At 56.1% G+C, this 27,901-nt stretch overlaps 1 protein-coding gene across 1 annotated transcript; it reads left to right on the top strand.

The window, feature by feature from the left end:
- On the top strand, positions 1-27,816 carry CNTN2 (contactin 2; the record flags this gene model as incomplete). Its single annotated transcript, XM_082670043.1, has 23 exons — positions 1-112; positions 8,872-9,027; positions 13,270-13,414; positions 13,498-13,673; positions 13,833-13,928; positions 14,310-14,519; positions 14,792-14,891; positions 16,018-16,193; positions 16,594-16,730; positions 17,172-17,301; positions 18,676-18,826; positions 18,948-19,075; positions 19,625-19,800; positions 20,321-20,441; positions 20,945-21,103; positions 21,586-21,735; positions 23,827-23,897; positions 24,214-24,448; positions 24,792-24,904; positions 26,009-26,195; positions 26,537-26,649; positions 27,132-27,300; positions 27,707-27,816. The coding sequence occupies exons 2-23, from the start codon at positions 8,949-8,951 to the stop codon at positions 27,814-27,816; spliced, it is 3,132 nt and encodes a 1,043-aa protein (XP_082526169.1). The 5' UTR covers positions 1-112; positions 8,872-8,948.
- Positions 27,817-27,901: the final 85 nt, after the last annotated feature.

Below are 27,901 nucleotides of genomic sequence, written 5' to 3'. Positions count from 1 at the left end.
CAGGACAGCAGGGATCAGCTGAGGCTGAAGCGAGCCGGGAGGAGAGGAGGGCGGCCCAGGGGGCTATGAGCAGCGTCCACCTACCCCAGCCAACACCCTTCTTTCAGCCCAGGTAGGTGCCAACCGCTTTTGTCTCCTCCAGTCCTGGGGCTTCCCAGGGCGCTGCTGTGGGCAGGGGCTCCGCGTTCAGTTTCCTGGCAACTTGGGAGGGGGCAGGGACAGGGCAGGAACCCCAGCTGGCTGGCAGGGGCCAGTCTGACTTCTCACCCCAGCCCCACAGGGGCCACCAGGACTGGAGATGCCCTCCGCCCTACGTGGGTGGCATCCTTCAGGGCCCTAGCAGGCCAAGCCTGGCCCGGAACCTGGACCCCAGCAGTGTGTCCAGGAATTCAAGCCACAGGCTGGTAGCAACAACTGCCTCCGGAGAGGGCAGAGGCTATGGGCCTGCCCCACACCCCTGGTCCAGGGCTTGACTCTCCATGAGGACAAGTCCCAGACCCTGACCTGCGCCCAGATATCCCTAGAAGGAATTGAGCCTGACTGCCCAGACTTGAGGTCCCCCTGGGTCTGCCTGTGCAGGGTGACCTCTTTGCAAAGTCTTGCTTCTGTTCGGCAGAGGGGAAGGCTGTGGGAGACAAGGAGAGACTGGAGCACAAGTTTGGGCAAAGCCCTGTCCTGGAGCGGGGACATAGGGAGGAGAAACTGAGGCAAGTCACATCCCTTCCCCCCTCCCCAACCTTATCTTCTCCTCGGATCCCTCCCCCTCAGCCTCACCGGTGGGAAGAAAGGATTTGCAGAAGTTTGGCTTTCCAGTGGGGAAAGGGGCTAGGCTAGAAGGGGGAGGGGTACCATTTAGGGGGTCTAGAAAGAGAGGGCAATCCTTCTGTCCAGCACTGTAGGGCTTACATAATAGCCAGTGGTGGGGGAAGCAGCCCCAGCCAGTGCCCAGAGATGAATCCCATCACCTTCTCCAGGAGGGATTCCCAGGTCTGGGAGGCAAGGAGTGGGGTGAGCTAAGACAGTGCCTGTGGAAGGAGGGTCCTGACCCTACACAGGGAAAAAGCCAGGGACCCTTCAGCCACAGAGCACTGGGGGCTGAGCCTGTATCCCAGGAGGAAAAGTTGTCAGTCAAGGTTGTTTGGAGGTTTGGGAATCTAGACAGACCAGGATGGAGTGAACTGTGAGTACCCACAGCCCCTGCCCTGGAGAAGGGCAGGTTTTTTAGCCCCCAGGTTTCCTGCCCTTAACTTCCCCCACTTCATGTCCAGCCTGCAACTGGTCAGACTCTTATCACCCTTTCCTTTCAGCCTGACTCCCCAAGGCCCCAAACTCCCTTCCCATTCCAGCTGGCATCCTTTCTCTTCTGCTCAAAGGGAAGCAGTAGGAGGAAGAGCCCAAATAACCCAGGAGGTCGGTGATCTGACATCACTCTGGGCAGCAGTCTCAGGCTCCTCTCCCAACCTCCTGCCTGGAGAGCCCCTACCTCCACTTAGCCTCTGAGGCCCCGCCTCCCAGTTGCACTCAGGGAACCAGACGGAGCCACCGGAACCTGTGGGAGAGGCTGGAGGTGGAGCAGGGAGATGGTGCCCTGACTCCTGTCCTCGGGGGGAGGGAGTTCTTCCCTTAGACACAACAGCATCCATGCCCTTCCCCAGGGTGCCCCAAGTTAACCCCTTCTAGCCAGGCTGCAGGACCACTCAAGGAAGGCTTTGACCACAAGGTCAAAGTTCTTCCTAATTTCCCATGAGATCTATCAGGAGTTGCCAGCCGGCAAGAGGGAGGTGGGAGGTGAGACAGACAGGGAGGGGCCGCAGAGCCCACGGCATCAAAGTCACCCAAGATCCACCTGTCCTTCTGGGGCTCACCATGAGCAGTGAGGGGAGCAGGGGTGCACTGCCCTAGGAAAGGTGTCCCCTGCTCTCGCTCTCTCTTACTCCCCACGCGTCTTCTATGCCCCACCCGGCCAAGCTCTCTCCTCGCATTCCCTTCCTGGTCGAATGCACTCCTCCACCTACCCCGCACCGTTCCCCCTGCCAGATTTCACTCCTTATGCAACTCCATTCCAGCACCTTCTCTGCCAGCAGTTGTTCCAATAGAGACACGTGTGGGATGGGCCTCTGAAGAAGTGTGCTCAACGGGATGGTTGCACACATTGTCTCTGACCAACTGACCACACTTGCTCCTCAGGAGTAAGTACAAAGAAGGAGGTACCCCCAAGGTATCCTCTCTGACTTTAAGGCCATCAGGGAAGCAATACCTTTGGGGTGGTTTGGAGAATGCACTGTGCCCCACCTCCCAGAAACATCTTCAGCCAAATGTTTGTGAGAAAGCTTATCTACACACATTTATGCCTGAGGTTGGAACCACAGGGCTGAGGACTGATACACAGGGAAAGAAGAACTAGAGCAAAAGATATGCCAGTGAAGCAGGAGGGATTGAAGCTAGACTGCAGGAGACACTTCCTCACCAGGAAGACGTGCCATGAGGAAGTAGGGCAACCTCCTTTCCAATGACTCTGTGAGGGTGTGGAGAACTGGGGTCCGTCCAAGCTTAGAGACAGTTCTGCCTAGAAGTAGAGTTTGGGCTAGGTGACCTGTTAATTTCTCCCAGCCTCAGGTTATCCTCTTGCAAATGGTACAGGGGGAGGTGACTCAGGAATCCATAAGAAGACAGACATCCTTTTCTCTCCCTCCTGCATGCTGACCACCTCTCAACCTTCCGGACCTCCCTAATCTAGACCAAACCCCCCAGGACTTTGCTAACTTGGAACATTCATGGGAGTTCCCATGGGTTCTGTGCCCCAATGGTAACTGTCCTGGAGTAAAGAAGTACTTCCATGGGTTTAATGAGTTCTCCTGATGCAAAATGAGCCCATGTTTCCTTGTTTACCCAGAGAGGATGCAAACAAAAGCAAAAGTGTGTGACATTCTCACCCAAAACTGAACACACTCTATCCCAGAGCATGTGCAAACCCAAGTGCACCTCAGCATCTTTATCTGATGAGCCCCACCCCACACTTGGGGCACACATCCAGATGAAACCTGCTGGGTCTTCTCCAGCCTAGCCCACATCCTCTCAATGTCCACCGACCTCATAGACCAAAAGGCTCCCGACACTGGCTCTGGCTGAAGGGTGGCCTTCCTGCGGTGCAACCCAACAGGTACAGTTAATTTGGGCCCTAGAGTGGAAACTAGCCTGAGGGGAGGAGCAAGTTCAAACCCACCTCGACCAGGCTTGGTTCTGAACCAGCCGTCCAGGAATTAGAGGGAGTCACCTCTCAGCAGAGATGAGGGGACATGCAAAATTGCTCCAGTAATTTCTTCCCGATTTGGATCTTCTGAACCAAGTTGAAACAATCGCTCCTATGCCTGATGTCTCAAAAGGGCCCCCCTCCCAAAGCCCTCACTCGTTCTGCCCCCAGACCCCACACGGAGTAGGCAGGCAAGTAGGGAAACCTCGAGTCTGGGTGCTACTTGCCCGCCCCCAGGTCCTCCCAGGAGAATGCAAGGCTCTCCCCTTCTGCCCACTCCCCACTTTGAGGGGTCTCTTCAGTGGAGAGGGTGGGGACAGAAGGGCCAAAGACTCCCGGCTGCAGATCAAGGGCCGGACTTCCCCGGCCCCGTGCTGAAAGCTCAGGCAAACCCACGAGCCTGGGAGTCACAGCTCTCCCCCGAGGGCACGGCAGTGCCAGGGCTGGGGCCTCAGGGAACCAGCTGCGAATACAAAGAGGCTGCAGAGAACACCGAGGGGTGGGAGGAGAGGGAGCACACAGAGCAGGCTGGGGAGGGACCCAGCTGCAAGGCTGCCCTGTCACCAAGCAGTCCCTGTCCCCCAGTGGGGACTGAGAAGGTCCCTATCCCACCCAAATATGCCCGGAGGACCTCCTCCAGCTCAGGGCACCAGCCCCGCCCGCACCGAGCCTCTCAACTGCAGTCCTCTTCCTGCCAGCTCCTGCCACCAGGCACGCGGGCCCACCAGGCCACTGAAGACACCCCATCCTTCCGGGGGGTGTGGGCATGGCTCAGACCTTCCCGGAAGACAGTGGTCCCGTCCCAGGTGGCAATTCCTTTCATAGGCAGAGTCCCCCTCCCATCGTACACCCCACATGCAGGAGGTGCAGTGGCTGAGGTTGAGCACCTGTTTGGGGGGGCCCGCGTGGGTGTCCGAGCCAGGTGCTCTCCTGCACACGTGGTGTCTGGACGTGTCTCTGTGTGTCCTTGTGCCTTGTCTGGAACGGCATGCCCGCCGGTGCTGGCCCAGGCCCGCCACGCCTGTGGGGTACAGCCCAGGGAGTCTTTGGGAGACTCTCAGCGTTCTCGACACATGTGAGCCTGGCCCGAATGTCGCGACTGTGTGGAAGTGAGCCCGACCCACAGCCGGGCACAGTGTCTGTCGACACACTTGTGTGGCCCTCGGTGTGCTGGGGTCCGTGCTCGAGGCCCATGACGGTTCTCAGTGATGAGCTCTGATCTTTCTCAAGCGCTTACTATGGGCTAGGAATTGTGCTGACCTCACAGGGGTCCCGGGAGGTGGGTACTACCCCTCTCATCCCCATTTTGCAGATGGAGACTGAGGCTCAGAGAGGTTAAGGAATGAACGTAATAACTGGGGTTACGCTGGTTAGTTATACTAAGGTTACACTGGCTAGTAAGTGTCAGGTCTGTCAACGCAAGAGCCCACCCCACTAAGCCAGCGTGCTGTGCTGCTAGGTGGAGCACGGTGGGGACACGAGGGGCTCCTATAATACCTGTCAGCTTACAACAAGTCACTTAGTCTCTGCCCTCAAATGGGCTCCAAACTCCTTCTTTTCCTACCACCACCCATCCCAAAGCTGCTCAAATCTCCATTGTCCAGGGGGAAGGAGAGACAGGCTGGGGGCCAGGAGCTCAGTACCCCAAGGGAAAGCACTTGGGTGGAGTGTGTCTTTCATTTTCTGACTGCCTCTGTGCAAGGGCCCTCAGCCAGCAAACCCTGGAGTCCAGCTCACAGCCTTCCATCCCCAGCTGTCCTCCGGGCCCTTTGTCTCCTGGGCCCGGCAATTCGGCCAGCTCTCCCTGGTCTCCCGGAACCCCAAGCAGCCTAGGAGCCCCCCACGTTCTCCCAGGACCGGCCCCGGATGGTGACAGCCTGTGTCCGCCTGTACCAGCCTGTGCCTGCACCCCTGCACCAGGGCAGCTGGCCGGGGCCAGGCCTGGCTGGCTCAGGGTCCACAGGGCCAGCTCTAGGCCTGGCATAGCTCCACGCCGGCCTTGCACTTGACAAAAAGGCCTCCTCCATCCTGGCTATTCTAGAATGTGTCACAGGGCAGATGGTATGGGGAGACGACTGGCCCATGCAGCTCGTGAGCACATCCCCTGCTGCACTCAGCTGGGCAGGGAGCTCAGCAAAGGCGGTGTTTTTATTCCTGCCTCCCCAGCACTTAGCACAATGCCTGGCACACGGTGTTAGATACGCAGTGGGAATGGGCGCAGGGCAAGGCTGCGTGCCAACTGCCTCGTGCCAGGGAGGAAATAAGCTCCAACCTTTGACCCAAGCTCTGGGGGGTGGGGATGTGCGTTCACCCAAGGCCTTAGCACAGAGCGGGCTTGGCTCAATGCACATCTGATGGCGTTGATCAGCCTCTAATGCTCCCCGAGGGCAACCCTAGGTGCTTCCTGGTACCAGCCCCGCCCCAACCCATGTCTCCTCTGAGGCTGCAGGTCTCAGGCCCCAGGGGGTGCCCAGGGCCCTTGAGTCCAGAAGTGACTGATAAAAGTCCAGGATTAAATCGAAGTTTAGGATGAACAGAGGGATTGTATTATCCATGATGTATGGTAATTACTTATGGTAAGAGAGATAACAGATAATTCTGACCACTGTGGGGTGGAGGTGAATGGTCCAGGGTGCAGGGCTCCTGGTAGATCACCGGGAAACAAGGCAGGGCTGGGACACAGACACAGACACACAGATACACACACACACAGAGGCATATATTCAATACACAAAGACCAGATATACTCATACACAGACACATGCATATACACAGAGACACAAGACCAGACCACACATGTACACAGGGACATAGAGACAGAACACACAGATACGCACAAACATCACATACATGCGTACACACGCACACACGCACACCCACCCCACTCTCTCCAGCACTGCTGGTGGGCAACAGCAGACGGGCAGCAGCAGACTCGTCCCTGGAGTCTCCAGCCCCGGCCGCAGGTCCCTGCCCGTCTGTTTCCGTTTTGCTCGGACACACTCAGGATAAGTGCCTGTCTCCCCGAGCCCACACCCTACCCCCTCGCTGAGCTCTCAAGACTGGCAGGCAGACAAAGGGCAGGAAGCAAACGATGACTGAGCACCTTCTCTGTGCCAGGCTCCGGACGGGGCACACCTGTGCCAAAGGGGTGTTTTCAAACTCTTCGGAGCTGCGGAAACCTTTGAGTAAAGGGAACCTCAGAGGGAAGTCCAGCAGATAAAGCAAGTATAAGTGGAGTTGCTCTGGCTGAAGTGGGGAGGGGGCCTGGTGCCCCATCTTCTCTCCACGCCCCTATCCCCACCGCTACCCGAAGGCAAGTCCAAACAGCCCCAAGACTGCCTCTGCAGGGCACTCTGTACCTCACTCCACACTCAGAACAGCTCTGCAAAGGAAGTGTTACGATCTCCACTGCGCAGATGAGAAAACTGAGGTCCACCAGGGGAGAGAACTTGTCCAAGCTCCCAACACTGTTAGGAGATGAAGCCAAGGTCACCAACTCCTGTCCATCGATTCCAACGCCTGTTGTGGTTCCCAGTGCCCCAGTGGCTCCCTATCATGAGGACAGCTTCCTGCATTTGTGTACCATCCAGGGTCCTGCTTCTAGATTCTTCCATGGCTAAGCACCCTGCTGACCCCAGTAAACTGAGAGCATGTGTGAGAGTGTATGTGTGTATGACAGAGAGGGAGGGAGTGTGTGAGTGAGAGACAATTTGTGTGAGAGGGAGTATGAGGGGTGTGTGTGTGTGTGTGTGCCCTGGGGTTGCCCTTGGGCAGCACTGAAGACTGGTCAGCCCACTGTGTGAGTGTGAGTGTGAGCATGTGACGTGGAGGCACACAATCACAGCTGTTCTCAAGCAGTTAAGTACAACACACAAGTGATACCTATTCTGCGCTGAGGGTGCTGGGGGCGTGTTGGACGGGCTGGAAGTGCTGAACCTCTGGGTTCAAGCCTGGAACTGAAAGTGGCAAGGATAGGGAGGGACAGGTGGAGAGGTGGCACCTGGCCCCCTTCCTGACACAGGGAGGTGGGTATGAGGCTGGAGCTGGGGCGGGGGAGGGAGTGCCATCTGTTTAAACACCACTTCCGCCACTCGAATCGGAACACCAAACTTCTCAGCCTATATCCTCCCTGACGGGCCCTGGGCCCACTTCTCCCCTCTCTTCCCCCCACCCCCCGCCTGCCCCTTCGGTGCCAGCTGTGGCTGTTGGGAAGGCAGGAACGGGTGGTGGTGATCAATATTGAGGTTTAAGGGCATTTGGGAGCCCTCTGTTTCCTGGGGAATAGAGCCCACAGTGAGGCCGGGAGATCCTGAGCTTGCACCGGTCTTCGGACTCTGCACTGGCCCTAGAGGCAGACTCAGGTCATCAGCAGCCTGCCATCTCCACCTCCCCACTCCCACCCGGGGGCAGCGTTCCCAGGCCCTCGGCCACCCTGCACTCTGGGAGAATCACAGTCTCAGAGCTGGAAGAGACGCTAGAGAGCACCCATTTTACAGATGAGGACGCTGAGGCCCAGAGATGGCATGGGTCTTGAAGCCAGTTAGTGGAAGAGCCCCCAGCCGGGCTCTCTCCCTCAACCTTAGATCCCCTCCTTCTGCTCTTAGTTTTCTGCAAAGCAGGTAGCAGGGCGGAGGAGCGGAATATGCAGCAGGGCGATCTGGCTCCCAGTAGCCTGGGAGCCCAGTGACCCAGACTCAGTCTGATAACCAAGAAGCAGGCCCCTGAGATTCCACACTCCCCCCACCCCAAACTGGGCAGGACAGCATGGAGATGGGGAGTTGGTGGAAGGCTGGACCTGCTCTCCCCCCAGGATGAGGCCCCCCTCTCTCAGACTGACGGAGGGGGGCTCTGATTTGCTCTCGGTGCCCCCCAGGGAGCAGGTTCTTCAGGGCTCCAGGATTTAACCAAATCTCCGCTCATCTCGGCAAGAGGGAGGCTCCTCTAGGAGCTGCGTTAACTCTTTCGGCCCAGAAGGCCTGTCCAGGCCCACTAGCCCATCTGGTTGGGAAACCTTACTAAGGGGGCCAAGGTTATGGCTCCATCATGTACAGTACCTAAGTGCCTTACCTGGGGTCCAGGTGAGAGGGTGTGGGCGAATCAATGAAACCCCTCCTCACTGGTAGAAAAACAGGCTGGTTCCCAGAGACTTGCTGCAGCTCCCAGAGGGGCTTATTACCCCCAACCCAGGCAGCTGTGTGCGGGGCAGGGGAAAGCGGGCCCGATTCCTAGAAGATGTTACTAGTTCCCCAAACCCAGGCACGGGCCCTGCTCTCTTCTGGCCCTGCACTGAGAGCTATTACCGGGTGAGCAGGCGCTGGCTTCTTGCCTCCCAATTAGTCACTGCTTTCACTCCCTGAGCAACACCCTGCTGGCTGCACGGGAGGTGGGGTGAGGGTACAGGGCAGAGCCAGACTCCCAGGGGGCCAGCAGGAGGCACTCGGCCCTGGGAAGAGCTCCTTGGTAATGGCCAAGCCCCTTCCCCTGGGGCCCTGGGGAGGGTGAGAGCAATTTCAGCCTCTCCCCAGGCTGAGGCAAAAGCATCGCCGCTGACCCAGATGTACCTGGAGCTGGGAGGGGCGCTCCTCAGCTCAGAGTCCTCCCCCGCCTTTCTGCCTCCCTAGGTCCTTCTCAGCCTCCAGCCAGACTCTCCCTGTGCAGGGCTGAGGCTCCTCTCCTCCGCTCCCCACTTCTGCCTGGAATGCTCACCATGGGGACACCTGCCAGGAGGAAATCACACTTGCTAATGCTGGCCGCTGTGGCCCTCGTCTCCACTCCAGGTAAGAGGGCTTGTCTGGACTCCGAAGCCTAGCGGGCATGATCACAGCGTTATATCACTGCTATTATGTTAGTGATGTGACTACAGAAATAATTGACTGCACTGCGTGGCACTCCAGTTTGAGGCCATTTCCTTATAAAAGTTTCCTGTTTGTGGAGTTTACTTTCCCTTTGAGATTAGGAGGAGAGGGAATGAGTCTTTGTCGTATTGTAGATGATCCAGAGAGGGTGAGGGACTTGCCCTGGGTCACACAGCGAGACTATGGCACAACCAGATCTCCATGACATCAGCCCAGAGTTGCAGCCTCTTAAGGCTGCAAGATTAAATTTAAAATTAGTTGCTTAGTTGTACTAGCCACATTTCAAGGCCTCATAGCCGTATTGGATAGCACCGTTTATAGAATATTTCCATCATCACGGAAAGTTCTATTGGATAGTACTGCTCTAGGGTGCCCTGACCACACAACTCTGGGAGGGTTCCTCAGGACAACAGTGAAGGCTGGCAAATGGACCAAATGTGGAATGGGATCTGGGAAGAGATAAGGCAGAGCAGGGCGTGGCCCAGGAAAAAGGCAAGAGGGACCCAAGCAAAAGCTCTCACGCCAGGGGTGCTTCAAGTGGGGAGAGGGGAGGAAGGCGTTTGGCAGAAGGAAAAGGAGGGCACGGAAAACCGAGCAGTGCAGCACAAGGGGCCCGGGCTGGCTGGATTCTGGAGAGTGGGCTAGGGAGGCGGTATGGGAGCCCCAGGCTGTCTGAGCTGGGGGAACTTTCCAACAGCTGCTGCTGCTCAGAGGGGCCTACTGGAACCGCTGCTTGGCCTCTCTGCCCTGACCCTCAGCCCGGATCAATAGACGTTTCTTTTTTCCTTAAAGATCTCCGTGGGAGAAAGGGTACCCATCCTCTGATGTCCTTCTGGAGTTCTAGCTATACCTCAGGCTCCACCCCACCCCCACCCCACAGCCCCTGCAAGGCTGCAACCAGCACATTTTAAATTCTTCATCTCACCAGGGAAGGACTCCACTGGCATAGTTTCAGATGTTCTCATTATGTTCTAACCGCCTCCCAACCCAGCATCCAAGTCAGTGAGGCTACTGGGAAATAGGGGAGCCTCCCAGGCCCCCAGGTCCAGGCCTAGCTCCCAGTGCCAGGGCCCCCCATGTCTGGAGGAGCTGCTGGGGTGGGGAGCCCAGGCTGCAAGGGGCAGGAGACACCCACCCCAGAGAGAGTGGCGGACGTACCCGGGCTCCTCCACGTTCCCCACCCTCAGGGTCAGTCAGTGCTGGGACCCCATCATCTGAGGTAAGCAGTATGTGCAGCCTCCGCGGTCCATAGACCCAGAGAGGCAGGAAGGCCAAGGGAGACGGGACCTGGTCTGCCACCTCCAGCAACCTCAGAGGCAGGAGCGGAACATCCCATGGCTGTTCCCACCCCCTAGGAAGGGGCCTCAGCTCTTGGCTGTCTTTGCGCACCTACCCTGGGGAGGCAGCTTTGGATTCCTGCATCCCAGTGCAAAGAAGGGCAGCACGGCTTCCCCTCCACGGTCTCAGCTCCCTAATCTCCTCCCTCCACGAGATCCTGATACCTGTGTTTGGGGGAGCAGAGCTGTCAGGATAGGGAATCAGGAGAGAATCAGAGAGGATGCCGAACAAGGACAGCACAGAGTGGGTGGCTTTCCCTGGGAGTGTGTGTGTGTGTGAGAGAGAGAGAGAGAGAGAGAAAGTGCATGTGTGGGTGGATGTGTGTAGCTTCAGAGGGAGGTGTGGGGTGAGTGAGGGTGTGTCTGGATGTTTGAGAGGGTGGAGATGTGAGTGCGTTATTGTTGCATGGAGGGCATGCTGCATTTGGGGGATGATGAATGTGTATAGAAGGGCTTACACACAGCACATGGCTCTCAACTCTATCCACTCCTCAGAATGCCCGTGAGGCCCTTTTAAAATCTAGATTCCTGGGCCTCACTCCTAGAGATTCTGATTCGGGACCTCCAGGATAGAGCAGCATCTCTGATGGTCCTGATGGGAAGCTGAAGTCAAGAATTCTGAGCCCTGTGGTTAAGGACGCTGGCTATGGGGGGAGGCTGGCCAGGGTCCACACCCCTAGATCTGCTCCTTCTCTGTGTGACTTGGGGCAAGTGATTCAACCTTCGAAGTCTCAGTTTTCACATTAGCCAAACGAGAAAATGGCACTGGCTACTTTGTAAAGAGGTTATGAGAAGGAAATGTGGAGCATGGTATTTGGTAAAGAGTTAGCCCTCGATAAATAGCATCTATTCTGTTATTATGAATGCCCAGATGTAGATATAAATAAGTATATGTGGACATTTGTAGCCATACGTGCATGGGAACGGATGTGTGTAAATCTGGAGTAGCTTAGAGAGTCACGTATGTATATATGTGTGATGTCTGTGTGCATATAAGGAAGTGTGTATACGTGAGAGGTGGAAAGCATGTGTCTGTGGATATTGGGTGAGGGTGTGTATATGGCTGAATGCCGGAGAGAAAGCTTTTTCTGGAAGCTTAAAGTATCAGTGTGCCCCGGGCCCACTCAGCCACCATCCGCCCCCCTCCCTCCCCCCACCATCCAGACAGAGTTACTGGAAGCTGCTATTATGCAAGGTTGTTCCCAGCAGCCTGGCTGCCTCCGCTACCCCTCCTTTCCCTCCCCTCCCGGCAGTCCCAGCTGGGGCAGGGGTCCCTACCTTCCACCACCATCATTAACTTAGGATTAAGCTGGGCTCTCCAGCCGACAGGATGCGCTGCCATCTCCGAGGCCTGGGGCGGCGATGAGGGACAGTGATGGGTGGTGGGGAGGGCGGATGGGGGATGCCATTTCAGGGAGCCCTGCCTCCTTCCTCATTCGGAGAGCTGCTTGACAGCTGCCATCACTCCCAGGGGTCCAAGGCTGGGCCTCAGCTGTGGCATGGGGCCCACCCCCACCCCTGGACCAGGGCTGACAGCTGGATGCACCAGGAGAGCAGGCACTAATTGGTTAATGGGGATCCCCCACGACCCACCAAGGAGGGCCTGAAATCAGCTTCATGGAGGGTTAGGAGCCAATTAGGGGTGGCCTGGCTCCTGCCTGACACCACAAAGGCAAAGAATGACCGGCCACACCAGTCCGCAAACAGAGGCAGATGTGAAACACTGCCCTCTGCCTCTCAGACCCTGCCCCGGTGAGCCTGGACAAGGGGACATGGAGAGCAAGGCATCTGCCCCGGGAGGGGGCCAGGCAGGAAAATGCCATTTGCATGCGGGATACCCATCTGCCCAGCAAATTCAGGAACCCGAGGTCTAGAGTTGCCCGTGCCACAGGCTTGCCCTGTGGCTGTGGGCAAGTCGCTCCCTTTTCTGGGCCTCTCTTTCTTGAAATGTCACAATGGAATTTTATAAAATGCCCCAAAGCAACGTGTACGTCATCCACCCACCACTGAGCCTTCCTCTTCCCCTGACCCCCACCCGGCCCCCTCACTTGGGTCCAGGAGACAGTGGCTGAGTACACACCCTGTGTCAAGCTGAACCCTGCTACAGACCCTGGGAGGGGGGTTCATCTTCTTTCCATTTCGCAGGTGAAGACGCTGAGGCTTAGAAGGGTCCTGTAACAGCTAATAGAGGCCCAGGGCCAGAGCACGTTCTCTCAGGACGCCCTCCCCAGAAGGAACACTAGGCTCCAGGGCCACACCTCCTCTCTCCCCCTTTTTAGCCAGTGGCTTCCACGCATCTCTCAAGGCCCATCTCACACCCTGCAGGTCAGCTCTTCCATGAGTCCCCTGACTGCTTCCACTCCAAGGGTCCCTGCTCTTGAACCTAAGCCACTATTATGGCTCTCACCTACTGTCAGTTTTCTGTCTTCCTCCCTGGGTCGCAAGCTCCTTGAGGAAGAGGGACTGTGTCTTACTCATTTTGCTACACAGGGCCTCGCCCAGTGCTAAGTATACAGCAGGTACTCAATATCTGAGTATAGGAGGGGTGACTGACTGAACTAAGTGACTAGATGGGGTCTGCCCAACCTATTGAAATTCAAAGTTTAATTAATTATAATTAAATAAAATTTAAAATCTGGTTCCTCAGCTGCACTAGCCATATTTCAGGGGCACAGTGGCTAATGGCAAATAGCTACTGTACTGGACAGGGCAGAAAATGGAACCTTTCCATCACTGCCGAAAGTTCTATTGGACAGCGCTGCCCTGGAGGCCAGGCTCCAGCTGGCCCCTAGGCCCTGAGACCTCTGGTGGTGTCCCCCATCTGCAGCTTGGAGCTCAGTCTGGGGATCCCCGGCCACCTTTGGGCCTGTCTTTGAAGACCAGCCCCTCGGTCTGCTATTCCCAGAGGAGTCCACCGAGGAAAAGGTGACACTGGCATGCCGTGCCCGGGCCAGCCCTCCGGCCACCTACAGGTGAGACCCTCGCAGTGGTGTTGGGAGGCCCTGGGCAGTGGGCAATTTTTCGTCACATCAGCCCCTCTCCGCCCCCACTGCAGGTGGAAGATGAATGGCACCGAGATGAAGCTGGAGCCAGGCTCCCGCCACCAGCTGGTCGGGGGCAACCTGGTCATCATGAACCCCACCAAAGCCCAGGACGCCGGCGTCTACCAGTGCCTGGCCTCCAACCCAGTGGGCACCGTCGTCAGCAGGGAGGCTGTCCTCCGCTTTGGCTGTGAGCCCCACGGGGTGCCGGGATGCTTTGGGGTAGAGAAGACAGGGCTGGAAAGTGTCCAGAAGGGCGGTTGACTACTTCCCCATGGAGCCTGAGCTGGGAAGGGAGGGTCCTGCAGGCTTGGAGGACAGCGCCTGAGCACACGGTCTCCACCTCCAGTCCTGCAGGAATTCTCCAAGGAGGAGCGAGACCCAGTGAAAACCCACGAAGGTTGGGGTGTGATGTTGCCCTGTAACCCACCCGCCCACTACCCAGGTGAGTCAGGCCCCTGGGCCATGTTAGACAGAGGGCACAGGAGGGGCTTCTGGCCGCTCAGCAGAAGAGGGATGGAATAAGAGGTGGTGAGTGACCCTTGGAAGCACTGATCCCGGGGTGCCCAACTCTAAATGATTCTGTGCCCCACCCCCCCATCAGACTGGGAGGTCCCCAAGGGCAGGGGCTGTTTCCCCAGCAGACAGCACTCCCTGAAGGCAGAGATAAAGTCGCATCTTCCCTCTAGGTCTCCCCTCAGCCCCAGTTCAGAGCACAGGGGCTCTCAGGACAGGGTCTACGGATCCCCAGCAGTGCGTTGAGGTCCTACCCAGAGTTGCTCCATTAGCCCAGCACCCCCGGTTTCCTCAAACTCCCCATTCCTAGGTTTGTCCTACCGCTGGCTCCTCAACGAGTTCCCCAACTTCATCCCTACGGATGGGCGTCACTTCGTGTCCCAGACCACAGGGAACCTGTACATTGCCCGGACCAATGCCTCAGACTTGGGCAACTACTCCTGCCTGGCCACAAGCCACATGGATTTCTCCACCAAGAGCGTCTTCAGCAAGTTTGCTCAGCTCAACCTGGCTGCGGAAGGTCAGGGTCAGCGGGCAAGGCGAGGAGGAGGGAGCTGAAGGGGTCAAGGAGCGTTGGGAAAGGGGGTCTTCCCTTTGAAGTTGTGAAGAGCAGCTCAAAGGGCACAGGGTCTGGGGCTGGACCCCAGGGTCTTCCTGCTACATGGCCTCAGACCCTTGCTGCATGCCCCCAAGGGGAAAGGGAGTCAAGAAAGTGTGGGCTCTGAGTTGTGCTGAGATCCTAAGCACAGGAGCACCTGATCTGGATCTGATGTGTGAACCCTCTCTCCCCAGACACCAGGCTCTTTGCCCCCAGCATCAAGGCCCGGTTCCCAGCAGAGACCTATGCGCTGGTGGGGCAGCAGGTCACCCTGGAGTGCTTCGCCTTCGGGAAGTGAGTGGTGGGGGAGGGAGGAGACAGGCCAGGGCACAGCCTCTCAGAGCCCCTCAGGGAGAGGGCAGGCAGGGCCGGCTCTCAGTCATCTCGGTGCCTTCGCAGGGTCTAGCAGAGTGCCGGACCCACAGTGGGTAGCAACCGCCACTCACTGAGCACTAACCCTCTGGGGGAGACATCTTCCCAGCAACGTGCATGATAGGCTCAGGCAGCTTATACAACACCCCAGGCTGGGGGCAGGTAGCACGGTGCGTGGACCCCAACCCAGCCTGCCTCGTTCAACTACTAGCTCTGTCACTTGCTGGCTGGGAGACCTCTCTGTGCCTCAGTTTCCCTATTTGTACATGGTGATAATAATAGTACCTGCCTCATGGGGTTGTTATGAGGATTGAATGAACTAATATATGTACAGTGCTTAGAATAGCATCTGGTATTTAGTAAGTATTCTATGGATGCTAACAGTTATCTCTTAAAATAGAAAATGTATAATAGAACTCTTACTCTCTCAGAAAAAGGACTCACTGGAACAGGGCTAAGCAAATAGCAGGTACTCAATAAATGTTTGTAGAATGAATGAAAGAATGTGATTTGTGCATTGGTCCCCTCCTCCCTCACATATCTCCTGTGGTTACCCAAGATGCCCCCTGCTTTGTGGACAGTTATTGGGCTTCCAGAAAATCCATATTTAAAACACATGAAGGGTAATGCGTTACCTTGTAAGACTCACCGATACCTCAGTCCATTTTAGTACACAGATTACTAACAACTTAATCCCCTTTGAAAAGTAGAGGCAAGGCCCTGTTGGGGAGAGGAGGAAGGGGACCCATAAAGAACCAGGTTGCAGGCCGCTGCTGTGGAGGGCAGGCCCAGAAGAGGCCAGGGCAGGGTGGGGTCAGGCAGGGAGGGCAAGTCAGCTTCAGGGAACAGACCACCTGTGCTCTGAGCCTCCCTGGGAGAGGCCCCTCCTCCTCTCCTGGCCGCTCTCCCTCTGTCTCTTCCCGGCCCTCCTCCCCGTCGTCCCCACCTGCCCAGCATCTCAAGGGGACCTGGGTTGGGGGAGGAGTTGCAGGCACAAGGGAGTCTGCCTAGCTCAGCCCACCCCCTCTGGCTTTGTCTCCCCTGCCAGCCCCGTCCCCAGGATCAAGTGGCGCAAAGTGGATGGCTCCTTGTCCCCACAGTGGGCCACAGCCGAGCCCACCCTGCAGATCCCCAGCGTAGGCTTCGAGGACGAAGGCACCTACGAGTGTGAGGCGGAGAACTCCAAGGGCCGCGACACCGTCCAGGGCCGCATCATCGTGCAGGGTACAGAGCCGGACACCCTCGCCGCCTGCCTTCCCCTGTCCTTGAGGAAGCCGACCCAGAAGTCAGGGAGGAGATTAGGCAGCCCCTTGCTGAAACTTTCCTGCCCACGGGGTGCACTGGGTATGGGACCAGACGAGGCTGGTGCTGTGGTCAGCTCAGAGCTTCAGTCAAGGTTGCAGAAAGCACATGGAAAGCATTAGAATGACTTAAGTCGCTAAAAGAGTTACTGGCACTGCCAGTTGTCTTGAACCTGCTTCTCCCCACCCCGGAATGCGGCTGGCGCCCTCTGCTGTCTGGCGCAGGAGCTGCAGCCCTGCAAATCCAGTCCAGTTAATTCGCGGAGCTCCTCCCAGCTCCTCCCCAGCCCCTCCCCAGCCTTGCTCTCCCTTGCTCCCCGCAGCTCAGCCCGAGTGGCTCAAGGTGATCTCAGACATGGAGGCTGACATCGGTTCCAACCTGCACTGGGAATGCGCAGCCGCCGGCAAGCCCCGGCCCACAGTGCGCTGGCTTCGGGATGGGGATCCTCTGGTCTCCCAGGTAGGAGACCTGGGGCTTCCTTCCACACACCCAGCACACCTTCCTCTGCTCACCTGGTTCCCTCACCCTCCAGATCTCCTCCCCTTCCGCACACTGGCAACCTTTCTGGGCCAATTAGGGTGCCACAGCGTAGTTCTAGGTGCTTCTCTCCATCCCAGAGTCACATGGCCTCAGGCTGGTCAACTGGATAGAGTCTGGAGGGTCCAGGGACCTGAGTTCAGGCCCAACTCAGCCACAAAAGCACTATGTGGTCCTGAGTGTGTCACCTGCCCCTCTGGCTTCCGGGTGCAGACGTGCGGGGAGGCCAGGGGAATCTGTGCGTCCTGGGATTCCAGGTGGCCCTGGATAGGACTGCGCATACAGGCGCCCCCTCCAGGCAGCCCAGTCTCCACTGCATCCACCCCATAAGCCCCCACCCAGTGGTCCTGATCTTCTGCACAGGCCCGGGTAGAAGTGCTGGCCGGAGACTTGCGATTCTCCAAGCTGAGCCTGGAGGACTCAGGCATGTACCAGTGTGTGGCGGAGAACAAGCACAGCACCATCTACGCCAGTGCCGAGCTGGCCGTGCAAGGTAAGGGGCCCAGGGAGAGAGGACGTCCCAGGGGACACCCAGGTGGGGGGCGTTAGGGGTTGTGAGTTGCAGCATTTCTAAATGCACATGCTCACCTGGCAGTTTTCCTTAGTTTTCCAACAGCTTCTGAGTAGAACTCAGGGATTTAAGACAGGAGATGAGACACTAGATGGAGCTCCCAGAGGACAGGGTCTCTGGCTTGACCCGCGTCTGACGTGGAAAAGGAAATGTCTGCCGCCATGAAAAAAAAGTGGCAAAAGTCACTGAAAGCCAAATCAGCTAGATTTGGGTTTAATGCAGCCCCTTTGCCTGTGTGACCTTCGGCAAGTTATTAATCTCTTTGTGTTTCAGTTTCTTGAATAATAAAATGTGGGCAATAACAGCCCAGCCCTCATCCAGCTGCTGTGGGGATGAAAGGAGATGATAGAGCTAAAGCATAAGGAACCTGCCCATCACATAACAGGCGCCCAGTAAACGTCAGCTAGTCCAGTATCCTCAGATGTGTGACTTAAGCTTGTAGTCTGTTTCCTCACCTGTAAAATGGACAGAACGGTACCTACCTCATCCAGTTGTAGTGAGGCTTAACTAAGACTCATTCATTCATTCAACCAATATTTCTTCAACACCTCCTAAGAAGTGAACACGAAAAATAAGGTCTCTGCCTTCAAGTATCTTACAATCCAGTGGAGAGAGGGGGGCAAATAAACACAAAATCAAACAATTAAATAAGATAATTTCAGACAGCCATAAAAAATACAGTAAAGAAAATCCCGCAGAGTGCTGTGGGTAAGGTGGGCCAGTTAGAGGGGATGGTCAGGGAAGACCTCTCTGAAGAAGTTGCATTTGGGATGTGAACCAACCATGTGAAGATCTGGGGGCTTTCCAAGTGAAATGTATAGTAAGTGCAAAGGTCCTGAGGCAGGAAAAATCATGTCATCTTCACGGAACCAAAAAAAGAAGAGGAAAAAAATGGCCCAGGTGATAGAGCACAATAAGTGAGGGAAGAAATGGAGGAAGATGTGATCAGAGAGGTAGGGACTCCTTTGTGAGTCCTTGGGAGGCGTTGGACTTCATTCTGAGTGTCCGTTTTGTGTTTTTAAAATGATATTCCTGGCAGCTGGGTGGAGAAGAGATTGTAGAAAGAAAATGCAAAATCAGGAAGGCCAACCAGCAGAGATCTGGTGGCAGTGGGGGTGATGAGAAGGGGCTGGATCCTGGCTATTTTGGAAGTGGTGCTGCTAGGGGGTCACTCGTGGATTGGCCATAGAGGGAACATAAAATGTTTAACATGTAGCCAGGTGACATCTGACGCCAGGGCAACGAGTGCTGGTTTGATTCCCTGCGTGACTGTGGGGCGCTCCCCCTTCCTTCCAGCGCTTGCCCCCGACTTTAGGCTGAATCCTGTAAGGCGTCTGATCCCCGCAGCCCGAGGGGGAGAGATCGTTATCCCCTGTCAGCCCAGGGCAGCTCCGAAGGCCGTGGTGCTCTGGAGCAAAGGCACTGAGATTTTGGTCAACAGCAGCAGGTACCAGCCCCACCCCACCTGAGCAATTCCTGCTCACCCTCTCTCTCACTGGAGGTGAGTCCCCTTCCCGTGACTACAGTGTGTCACTGGGTTGGCCAGATCTGCTCTGTCCTTGCTGCAGAGTGACTGTAACTCCGGATGGCACCTTGATCATAAGAAACATCAGTCGGTCAGATGAAGGCAAATATACCTGCTTTGCTGAGAATTTCATGGGCAAAGCCAACAGCACGGGCATCCTGTCTGTGCGAGGTAAGGACCATGGTTTGGCTGAGGTTGGTGACTCAGCCACCACGGGGTGCCGTCCCTCCTCGCCATTGGGCTCTTGTGTTCCCATGTTCCTCCTAGTTTGTTTGTTTGTTTTGCGGTACGCGGGCCTCTCACTGTTGTGGCCTCTCCCGTTGCGGAGCACAGGCTCCGGACGCGCAGGCTCAGCAGCCGTGGCTCATGGGCCTAGCCACTCCGTGGCATGGGGGATCTTCCCGGACCGGGGCACGAACCCGTGTCCCCTGCATCGGCAGGCGGACTCTCAACCACTGCGCCACCAGGAAAGCCCCTAGTTTGGTTTTGAGGCTACCCCAGGATTCGGTTTCTCTTGGGACTGCCCCCAAACACCGCCATCCGGGATATGCTCCTGCCTCCCTCTCACGCACTCGCAGGGCTGCTGGGAGGTCAGGATGCTGTTGGCCACACTGCCTGTTCTCTTTCCTGGGGCTCAAGACAGAGCCTCTCACCCTGCCCTGCCGCCCCTGCCTGGGCCTACTTCCTCCCCTTCCACTCAGGGGCCCTTTGTCTTGGTAGATGCAACCAAGATCACTCTAGCCCCCTCGAGTGCCGACATCAACTTGGGAGATAACCTGACCCTGCAGTGCCACGCCTCCCACGACCCCACCATGGACCTCACCTTCATCTGGACCCTGGATGACTTCCCCATCGATTTCGACAAGCCTGGGGGTCACTACCGAAGGGCCAGTGTGGTAAGGCCTGAGGCCAGAGAACCCAGGGCTCCTCCCTCCTTCTGGGCAGACAGGGGACCCACGAGACCCATCAACACCCCCAAAGCTTTTCCCCCTTCCCCCAGGAATGCCATGATGGCAAGCTCATCCCTGGGTTCATAAGCACCCTCCCTTAGACGGGCAGTTCCCCGGATTCCACCCGACGTCTATGCATTTAGAAGAGGGTTAGGGTCAAACCTGGAATTCCAGACACCAAGCAAGACTCACTCCCCTACTCTTGTTATCCTGCCCCCCAGCGCAGATGATATCATTAACTTGAACCATCACTGTCTTCTGTAAAAAAAAATGTCATTTAATCCCCAGTGGTACCAAGTAGAGACTAGCTGATCCCTCCCACGGAACAGAGAGGAAGAGCGAGGTGCAAGGGGTCTGGGGAAGTAACAGAGCAGGGGACTCTGAGCCCCGCCTCCTGTCCCCTGACTCATGCACTAGCCAGGGCTGCTTCCTCTGACCCGCCCCGCTTCCTGTCCCGCGTGTGCAGAAGGAGACGGTTGGGGATCTGACCATCCTGAACGCCCAGCTGCGCCACGGTGGGAAGTACACATGCATGGCCCAGACGGTGGTGGACAGTGCATCTAAGGAGGCCACAGTCCTGGTCCGAGGTGATGGGTTTCCCACCCCACCCCCACTGTGACACCCTCAGAGGCCAGCTGGGCTATTCTGACCTTCGCTCCCTAACGAACCCCACCTCTCCCTGAAAGCCGTGGGAAGGGCTCCTAACAAGTCTGTTGAGCTGAACTCATCCCGTGGTTCTTCGCAGGTCCTAAATGAATAAAATATTCTTTCTCCAAAGCTAAAATTGTAAAAAAATCCACTCCTAACACATCCCAAGACTGGAGAACTTGCTGAGGCCAGAAGTTTCAAAGCCTCATGCTGGGAAATCTATACACATCTCTGTGAGAGAGCCTCTGTGACCCCTCCAGCCTTGGACACATCCTTCCTCCTCAAAACACCCCATCTGCCACTCACTACTGCCCCCATTCCTTGCCCTCCCAACCCGGTGTATGTTTCCTGCGCCCTCTGCTGCTCCCTCTTGGTACTGCACCAGCCCAAGCGAGCCTGCAGGAGGTTGGCTCAAATTTGTTGCTCTGACCTCTTGGTGCAGGTCCGCCAGGTCCCCCAGGAGGCGTGGTTGTGAGAGACATCGGTGACACCACTGTCCAGCTCAGCTGGAGCCGTGGCTTTGACAACCACAGCCCCATTGCCAAGTACACCCTGCAAGCTCGTACTCTACCTGCAGGGAAGTGGAAGCAGGTTCGGACCAGTAAGTGTGAGGCCCCACCCAGGTCAGTACTGATTAGGCCTGGCTGTAGGGGGGGCGAGGGGGGGTGCTGGGGGTCAGAGGCCAAGGCTGAGCCTGGAGCTTCGAAGAGGGACAAGTGTAGACCCCCTGCCTGCAGGGAGCTCCCAGGCCATTAGAGAAGATGGTCACACAGGCGGCAGAAGAATGGGGAGGGAGTTGGAGAGGGAGGCACTCAGTCTGCACCCTTGAAGCACTGGCAGGACTATTAATGGGGCAATGAAAACATTCGTGGGGGTGTGGGATGCACACAACATCTTACAAAGGCTCCAAGGCAGGGAGGTCTACGAGTTTCCCAATCATTCCTGAAAAAGGTATTGAACTCTTAATATAGCGGGTACCACCGTGAGAGCTGGGTATAAAAAAGTGATTCATACCCAGTCCCTGCCCTTTCCATCTAGATCAGTAAATGAAGTGCAGAACACTGACTCCCTGGTGCCTTGCAGATCCCGCCAACATCGAGGGCAACGCCGAGACCGCCCAGGTGCTGGGCCTCACGCCCTGGATGGATTATGAGTTCCGGGTCTTAGCCAGCAACATCCTGGGCACTGGGGAGCCCAGTGGGCCCTCCAGCAACATCCGGACCAAGGAAGCAGGTCAGAGCCCTGGGTGAGAAGTAATGTCAGGGCACAGACCCTAGCCCTCCTTAAAGGGAGCCCCAAGCAAGCAGCAATTACATGGAGTTCCAACCCTGCTCACCAGGCTTCGGACTCTAACAAAACAGATGAGAAAGGAACCCAAGTCAGAGCAAGGCCGCAACACTGCACAACGTACTGTGCCTTGGGCCACAGCCTGTCAGGGCTGGAAGCCATCCAGTCCAAACCACTTATTTAAAAAAATAGGCCAACCTTACAACTGCATGTGAATCTACAATTGTCTCAAAGTAAAGAGTTTAATTTTTTAAAAAATGGAAAAACCATTCCATGTGAAGGAAGGGTCACACTGGCAGAGCCTGGACTTGAACCCAGGACCATGGGGTGATGGGCAGATATACTCCCTGGAAGTGCACGAGCTGCAGGAATCAGTTAATGAGGAAGGTGTGTGTGTGTGTGTGTGTGTGTGTGTGTGTTGTGCAGGGCACTAAGTAAGCAGCTGGTGCTCTAAGTCCTTCTTTAGATGGTTTCTTTGGGAGCAGGAAGAATAGACAATCTGCCCACAACCCTCCCTGAAAGGCAGGTAGGTGTCAGAACCTGAGTGGGGAAGGAAGGGAAGAGGTGAAGGGGAAGGCCCAGAATGAGAGCCCTGGGATCCTGAGACCAGCAGCATGGAATCAGGACCTGCCTCCCCTCCATACCCACCCAGGCCTGCCCCACTGAATGTGTAATGAGGGTCTGCCTTTTTGTGTCCATAAACATGGTTTCCTGTGTGCCCCATGCTGACTCTCCAGGTTCTTTCTGGAATCATTCAATATTTTTTACTTGTACCTCTCCTGAGTAAAGAATTCCAGAAGGAGCACTTTCTTTGATTGAACTTCTTGGACAGTCAAAGGGTGAGGAGTGGTCTCCTTCACTGTAGTATCCAGGAGTTGAGCACAAAGACAGCTATGATGCAGAAGAAAGATGATGAGATTTCAAATCAGAAGAGCTGAGTTCAAATTCAAACTGTGACATTTATTAGCTGTGTGACTTCAGGCAAGTCACTTAACTGCTCTGGGCCTCAATCTTTCCACTCTGAAAAGGGTAATATTAATGCCTACCTCACAGGATCAAATGGGTAATGTGTTTAAGTGCCCTTTGCAAATGAGAAGGCCCTAAAGTATCATCAGAACGAAGTGATAAGTGTCCAGTTGCTGGATCATCTACAGAAATATTTTAACCCTCAGCCAAGTTACCCCCTGCCAAGCTTCACGATCTAATTAAATACATTCTTGTTTTAATATCAGCCTTTTGAATACTAGAGACAATTAGGAAATTAAGTCTGCCATGAAAATAAAAAAATAAAATAATAAAACAACCTGTAACCCAAAAGAAATGTTTTTTGGATTAACTGCAGTTCTGAATTATTTATTCCCCTTAATTTAAAGCAAATTAGAGTTGGTCTCTGCTACTTAGTTTAAACCAACAAGAGGGATCAAGATAATGATCATTTATGGAGTGTATACTATATGTATATGCTAGCCACTGTCTTGTTTAATTTTATTCTTCTTACAGCCTTTGAGAGAAACATTATTATCCTTATCTTACAGAGAGGGGAATCAGAGGCTCAGAGAGGTTAAGTAACTCGTCCAGAGAAACTCAGCTAGTAAGTGGCAGAGGTGGAATCTGATCTCAGGTCTGCTTGACGCCAAAGCCCACGTCCAGAGGGACTCTTGAAAGACAAAACCAGGTCCCATTGGAATAGTTTCAGAAGGATAGGTGTTAACTCTTCTCTAAATGTTTGGTAGAACTCACCTGTGAAGCCATCTGGTCCTGGACTTTTGTTTGTTGGGAGTTTTTAAATTACTGATTCAATTTCAGTACTGGTAATTGATCTGTTCATAGTTTCTATTTCTCCCTGGTTCCGGTTCAGTCTTGGGAGATTGTACTTTTCTAAGAATTTGTCCATTTCTTCTAGGTTGTCCATTTTATTGGCGTGTAGCCAGGGCCCACTGGAAGGGTGTCCTTGTCCTAGGATGCTTTTTGGTCTCAGACTCAGAGCTTTTGTTCCCTCACTGCCCATTAACTGTCTGTGTCCCTTGGCCCTGACAGCCCCCTCGGTGGCACCCTCAGGTCTCAGAGGAGGCGGTGGAGCCCCTGGAGAGCTCATTGTCAACTGGACGGTAAGCTGCAAGGACAGAGGCAGGGCTATGCCTCCAGTTCTCTGGGGGGACAAGTTCTACCCCACCCTCACCCCCACCCGCACCTGGTGGGACTCGTCTCAGGAGTTGAGCAGCATGCAGAGAGGACCCAGACAGAGCCACTGCACGGTCCTGACTCCAGAGCAGACAAGGTCCCTCCCCTCCCCTGGTACCCACTGCAGGATGGAACCACCGCAGCCCTGGGGCCACCCCTCTTGGTGAAGGCTGGGTGGGGCTGGAGGACGGGCAGGAAAACGCAGCCGCGGCCCCTCGCCCATGCCACGCTCTTGCCCCTCAGCCCATGTCCCGGGAGTACCAGAACGGAGACGGCTTCGGCTACCTGCTGTCCTTCCGCAGGCAGGGCAGCACTAGCTGGCAGACCGCGCGGGTGCCCGGCGCCGATGCCCAGTACTTCGTCTACAGCAACGAGAGCGTCCGGCCTTACACCCCCTTTGAGGTCAAGATCCGCAGCTACAACCACCGCGGGGATGGGCCTGAGAGCCTCACCGCGATTGTGTACTCGGCTGAGGAAGGTGGGCCACCCCGGGGCCCATGCGGCATCCCCACCCCAGCAGCGTGTCCACGGGGTGTAGGGTGCGGGAGCGCTCCTCACACCCCTGCTAGGTTCCGCAGGTGGGGTGGAGAGGACACCTGGCTTCTAAGCCACTGGCTTCCTTCCTAGCCCTTGCTACCTCGTCTCCCCTCAGGCCTAGAGGAGGGAGGCTCTCTGGAAAGAGAAGTGGGCCCCGGGGGATGCTCTGCACCCTGCACCCTGGGCTCCATAAAATCCTAAGAGGGGGCAGTCCCAGCTGGCAGCTGCTCTGTAGGGTACAGGGAGTGCCCGGGAACCCAAACCCATTCTGTGTCGGTCTTCAGAACCCAGGGTGGCCCCTACCAAGGTCTGGGCCAAAGGGGTCTCATCCTCAGAGATGAACGTGACCTGGGAACCGGTGCGGCAGGACATGAATGGTATCCTCCTGGGGTATGAGGTGAGCACTGACCTGGGCTGGGAGAGGAAGGGGTCGGGGGGTCAAGGCGCGGGGGCACCTCATGGCTTGCTAGTCCTCCTCCTGGAATCACTCATTCACTAACCAGGCACACAGCACGCAGTCTATGCAGCACCATGGACGCAACCTCAGCTAAGCCCCTCTAGCTGATGCCTGTGGACAGCCTTGAAGTTACTGCTTGGCTCGAGCCGGCACTGGACGCTGTGGGAGCCCAGGGGAGGAGGAGTAGGTCCTGGAAGGGGCGTAGCCTGCCCGTTTCATGCCAGAGCCCCGTTAGCCTGGCATCCTCAGGGCTGCAGAGAACAGCATGGCCTCCTCTATGTACCAGCCGCTCATCCTGTCCCTGAGGAACTCTGGGCCCAGCAGTTTCTGACCCAAGACTTGGGCCCACTGGTGACTCCACACTGGGGTACATGCGGGGGCGGATGGAGAGTGAGAAAGCGAGAGGAAGGGAAAGAAGGGCAAGCAGGAAATGTCATTGTCTAAGGGAGAATCATCATACTAGTGATGTTGTCAGTTCCATTCAGGAGAGTCAGCTCTGGGCTTTAGCACAATGGGTTAGGCGAGCCCCACTGAGGAGATAGCTGCAAACTCTGCCATTGATTTGGAAGAATATCTAGAAGGCCTTGGTGTTACGAGGTCTATGACAATGGGTTTGCATTTACTCCGCAGCCCTCATAAGCTTGCTGGAGTGAGGGCTGGGGGACTACTTTGCAAGTACAATGTGCGTTTCATAGCCTTTAACAGAGTCCCCACGGGATTCCTTGAATTAATTAAATGGGGTTGGTTTCAGCAGGCCAGCGCTAGGTTGAGTCAGTGCCCACACCCCCGCTCCCTCGTTCAGCCCACGTATTAAGCTCTCTCGTTGGACTGGGCACTCTGCTGGGCACCAAGAAGGGAGCAGCCACTTACACCAACTTGTCCCTGCTCCCTTGGAGCTCATGATCTAGTGTCTAGGTTCTGAGACCCGAGACTGAGTTACAAGCACCAGCAAGGAGCAGGATGCAGGTGTCCAGAGCCAGGGTCAGGGTAGCCCCGAGGTCCTGGGTTTGACTGCTGACCCTAGGGTACCCCTGCCCCCTTCAGATCCGCTACTGGAAAGCCGGGGACAAAGAAGCAGCTGCTGACCGAGTGAGGACAGCAGGGCTAGACACCAGTGCCCTAGTCACCGGCCTACACTACAACACCAAGTACCACGTGACTGTGCGGGCCTACAACCGGGCCGGCACTGGGCCTGCCAGCCCTTCCGCCAATGCCACGACCGTGAAGCCACGTGAGTCCGTCAGCCTGGGTGGGGGTTGGGCGGTATATTTTGGAGGCGGTGCCTCTAGGATCACTCTTTCCCCGAAAGACAAATGCTCCAGCCCACAAGCCCTGGGCAGGACAGAAACGAGGCAGCACGTCTAATAATAACGAGGGAATGGAATTCATGGCCTCTGAATTGCCTCCCTTTTCTCCAAACTTTGTTGGAGTGTGTTTCTCAGGCAGCGGTGACAGAATGTTCTGGGTCCAACTGCTTTGGGAAGACATCTAGAAAAAGGCTGGCTAAAAGCAAGGGGGTGAGTGGTGGGGAAACATTGGGAAGTCTCCCCAACTCTCTCCCTCCTCTGGCAGCTCCACGGCGACCCCCTGGCAACATCTCCTGGACTTTCTCGAGCTCCAGTCTTAGTATTAAGTGGGACCCTGTGGTCCCGCTCCGAAATGAGTCTGCAGTCACAGGCTATAAGGTAAGGAAGGGATCAACCAGGCACTGAACGCTGAGGAAGAGCTCACTTGTATTTCTGGCAAACACAAGGGAGCTGCAGTTTCTAGCCAGAAGGATCTGAGTTAGATGTAAGCAGAGAGTTTGGGATTGTGAGAGGCGTGAAATCCATGAGCAGTTCTTCAGGGAGCAGGTAGTAGCGACTAGAAGAAAATGGTATGACTGCGGAAAGACAGGGTTCAAGGGGGCAGCAATGGACTGGGTGAAGTCTGGGTCCTTCTGGTCTAAGGAGTCTGCAGAACCAGTTCAGCTGCTTGCAAGCTTTCCTCTTCCCAGTGGGGAGCTTGTTCAAGAGCCTGGACCTGGTCAACAGGAAACGGGAGGGGTGAGGAGGCAGGACCTCGAGGGCCCAGAACCGTATGGGCTCCTCCCATTCCTGGGGCTAGGGAAGAGGAGAATCAGTCCTGGTGTAAGGAAACTCTTGCCTGGCTAACCCCCTTCCCACAGATGCTGTACCAGAACGACTTATACCCGACTCCCACGCTCCACCTCACCAGCAAGAATTGGATAGAAATTGCGGTTCCTGAAGACATTGGCCATGCCCTGGTGCAGATTCGGACCACAGGGCCAGGGGGGGACGGGGTCCCGGCAGAAGTCCACATCGTGAGGAATGGAGGTGCTGTCTCTCCCCTTATCCCCCAGGAGTATCAGGGTCCATCCAGATGCCTGATGCAGGAATCATTCCCACCCAAGCCAGACCCCAACCCAGCCAGTCCCCAAGGGGGAAAAAAGCAGGCAGGCAGGAACCAAGTGCAAAGTAGCCCTGGAACTGCCCTTGCTGCCCCCTCCTTCCCACTCCCAAACATCCCTGAGGGCTGAGGTAAGTGCACTCCTTTCACGGGAACAAGAGCAAAGGTCCTACAAAACACTGCAGAAGGAGGGCTTGAGAACACCTCCCCGTCCTGAAGCCAGCCCTCCGTGAATCTCCTTAGGAAAGGTCTGGATTCTGTCCTGAGGGTGGGACAGGGATGTGCAGGTCCCAGGCCCAGCTCACTCAGCCCATTTCCGCCTGCTGGTTTCAGGCACAAGCATGATGGTGGAGAACTCAGCAGTCTGTCCAGTCCCACATCCTGGCACCGTCCTTTGTCACTCCGTGGCGACACTGATCCTCATAGGCTACCTGGAGCTCTGATCTCGGCACCCCTCCCTCTCTGCCACAGCTGGACACCCACCTCCGATGGACAGAGCCAGCTGGCCCCAGCCCCTTCCCAATGCCA

Source organism: Grampus griseus (genome assembly GCF_964374135.1).
Source record: "Grampus griseus genome assembly, chromosome: 1".
Classification (NCBI taxonomy): domain Eukaryota; kingdom Metazoa; phylum Chordata; class Mammalia; order Artiodactyla; family Delphinidae; genus Grampus; species Grampus griseus.
The sequence above is the reverse complement of the archived record's forward strand: the minus strand, read 5'-3'. Positions and strand labels throughout refer to the sequence as shown.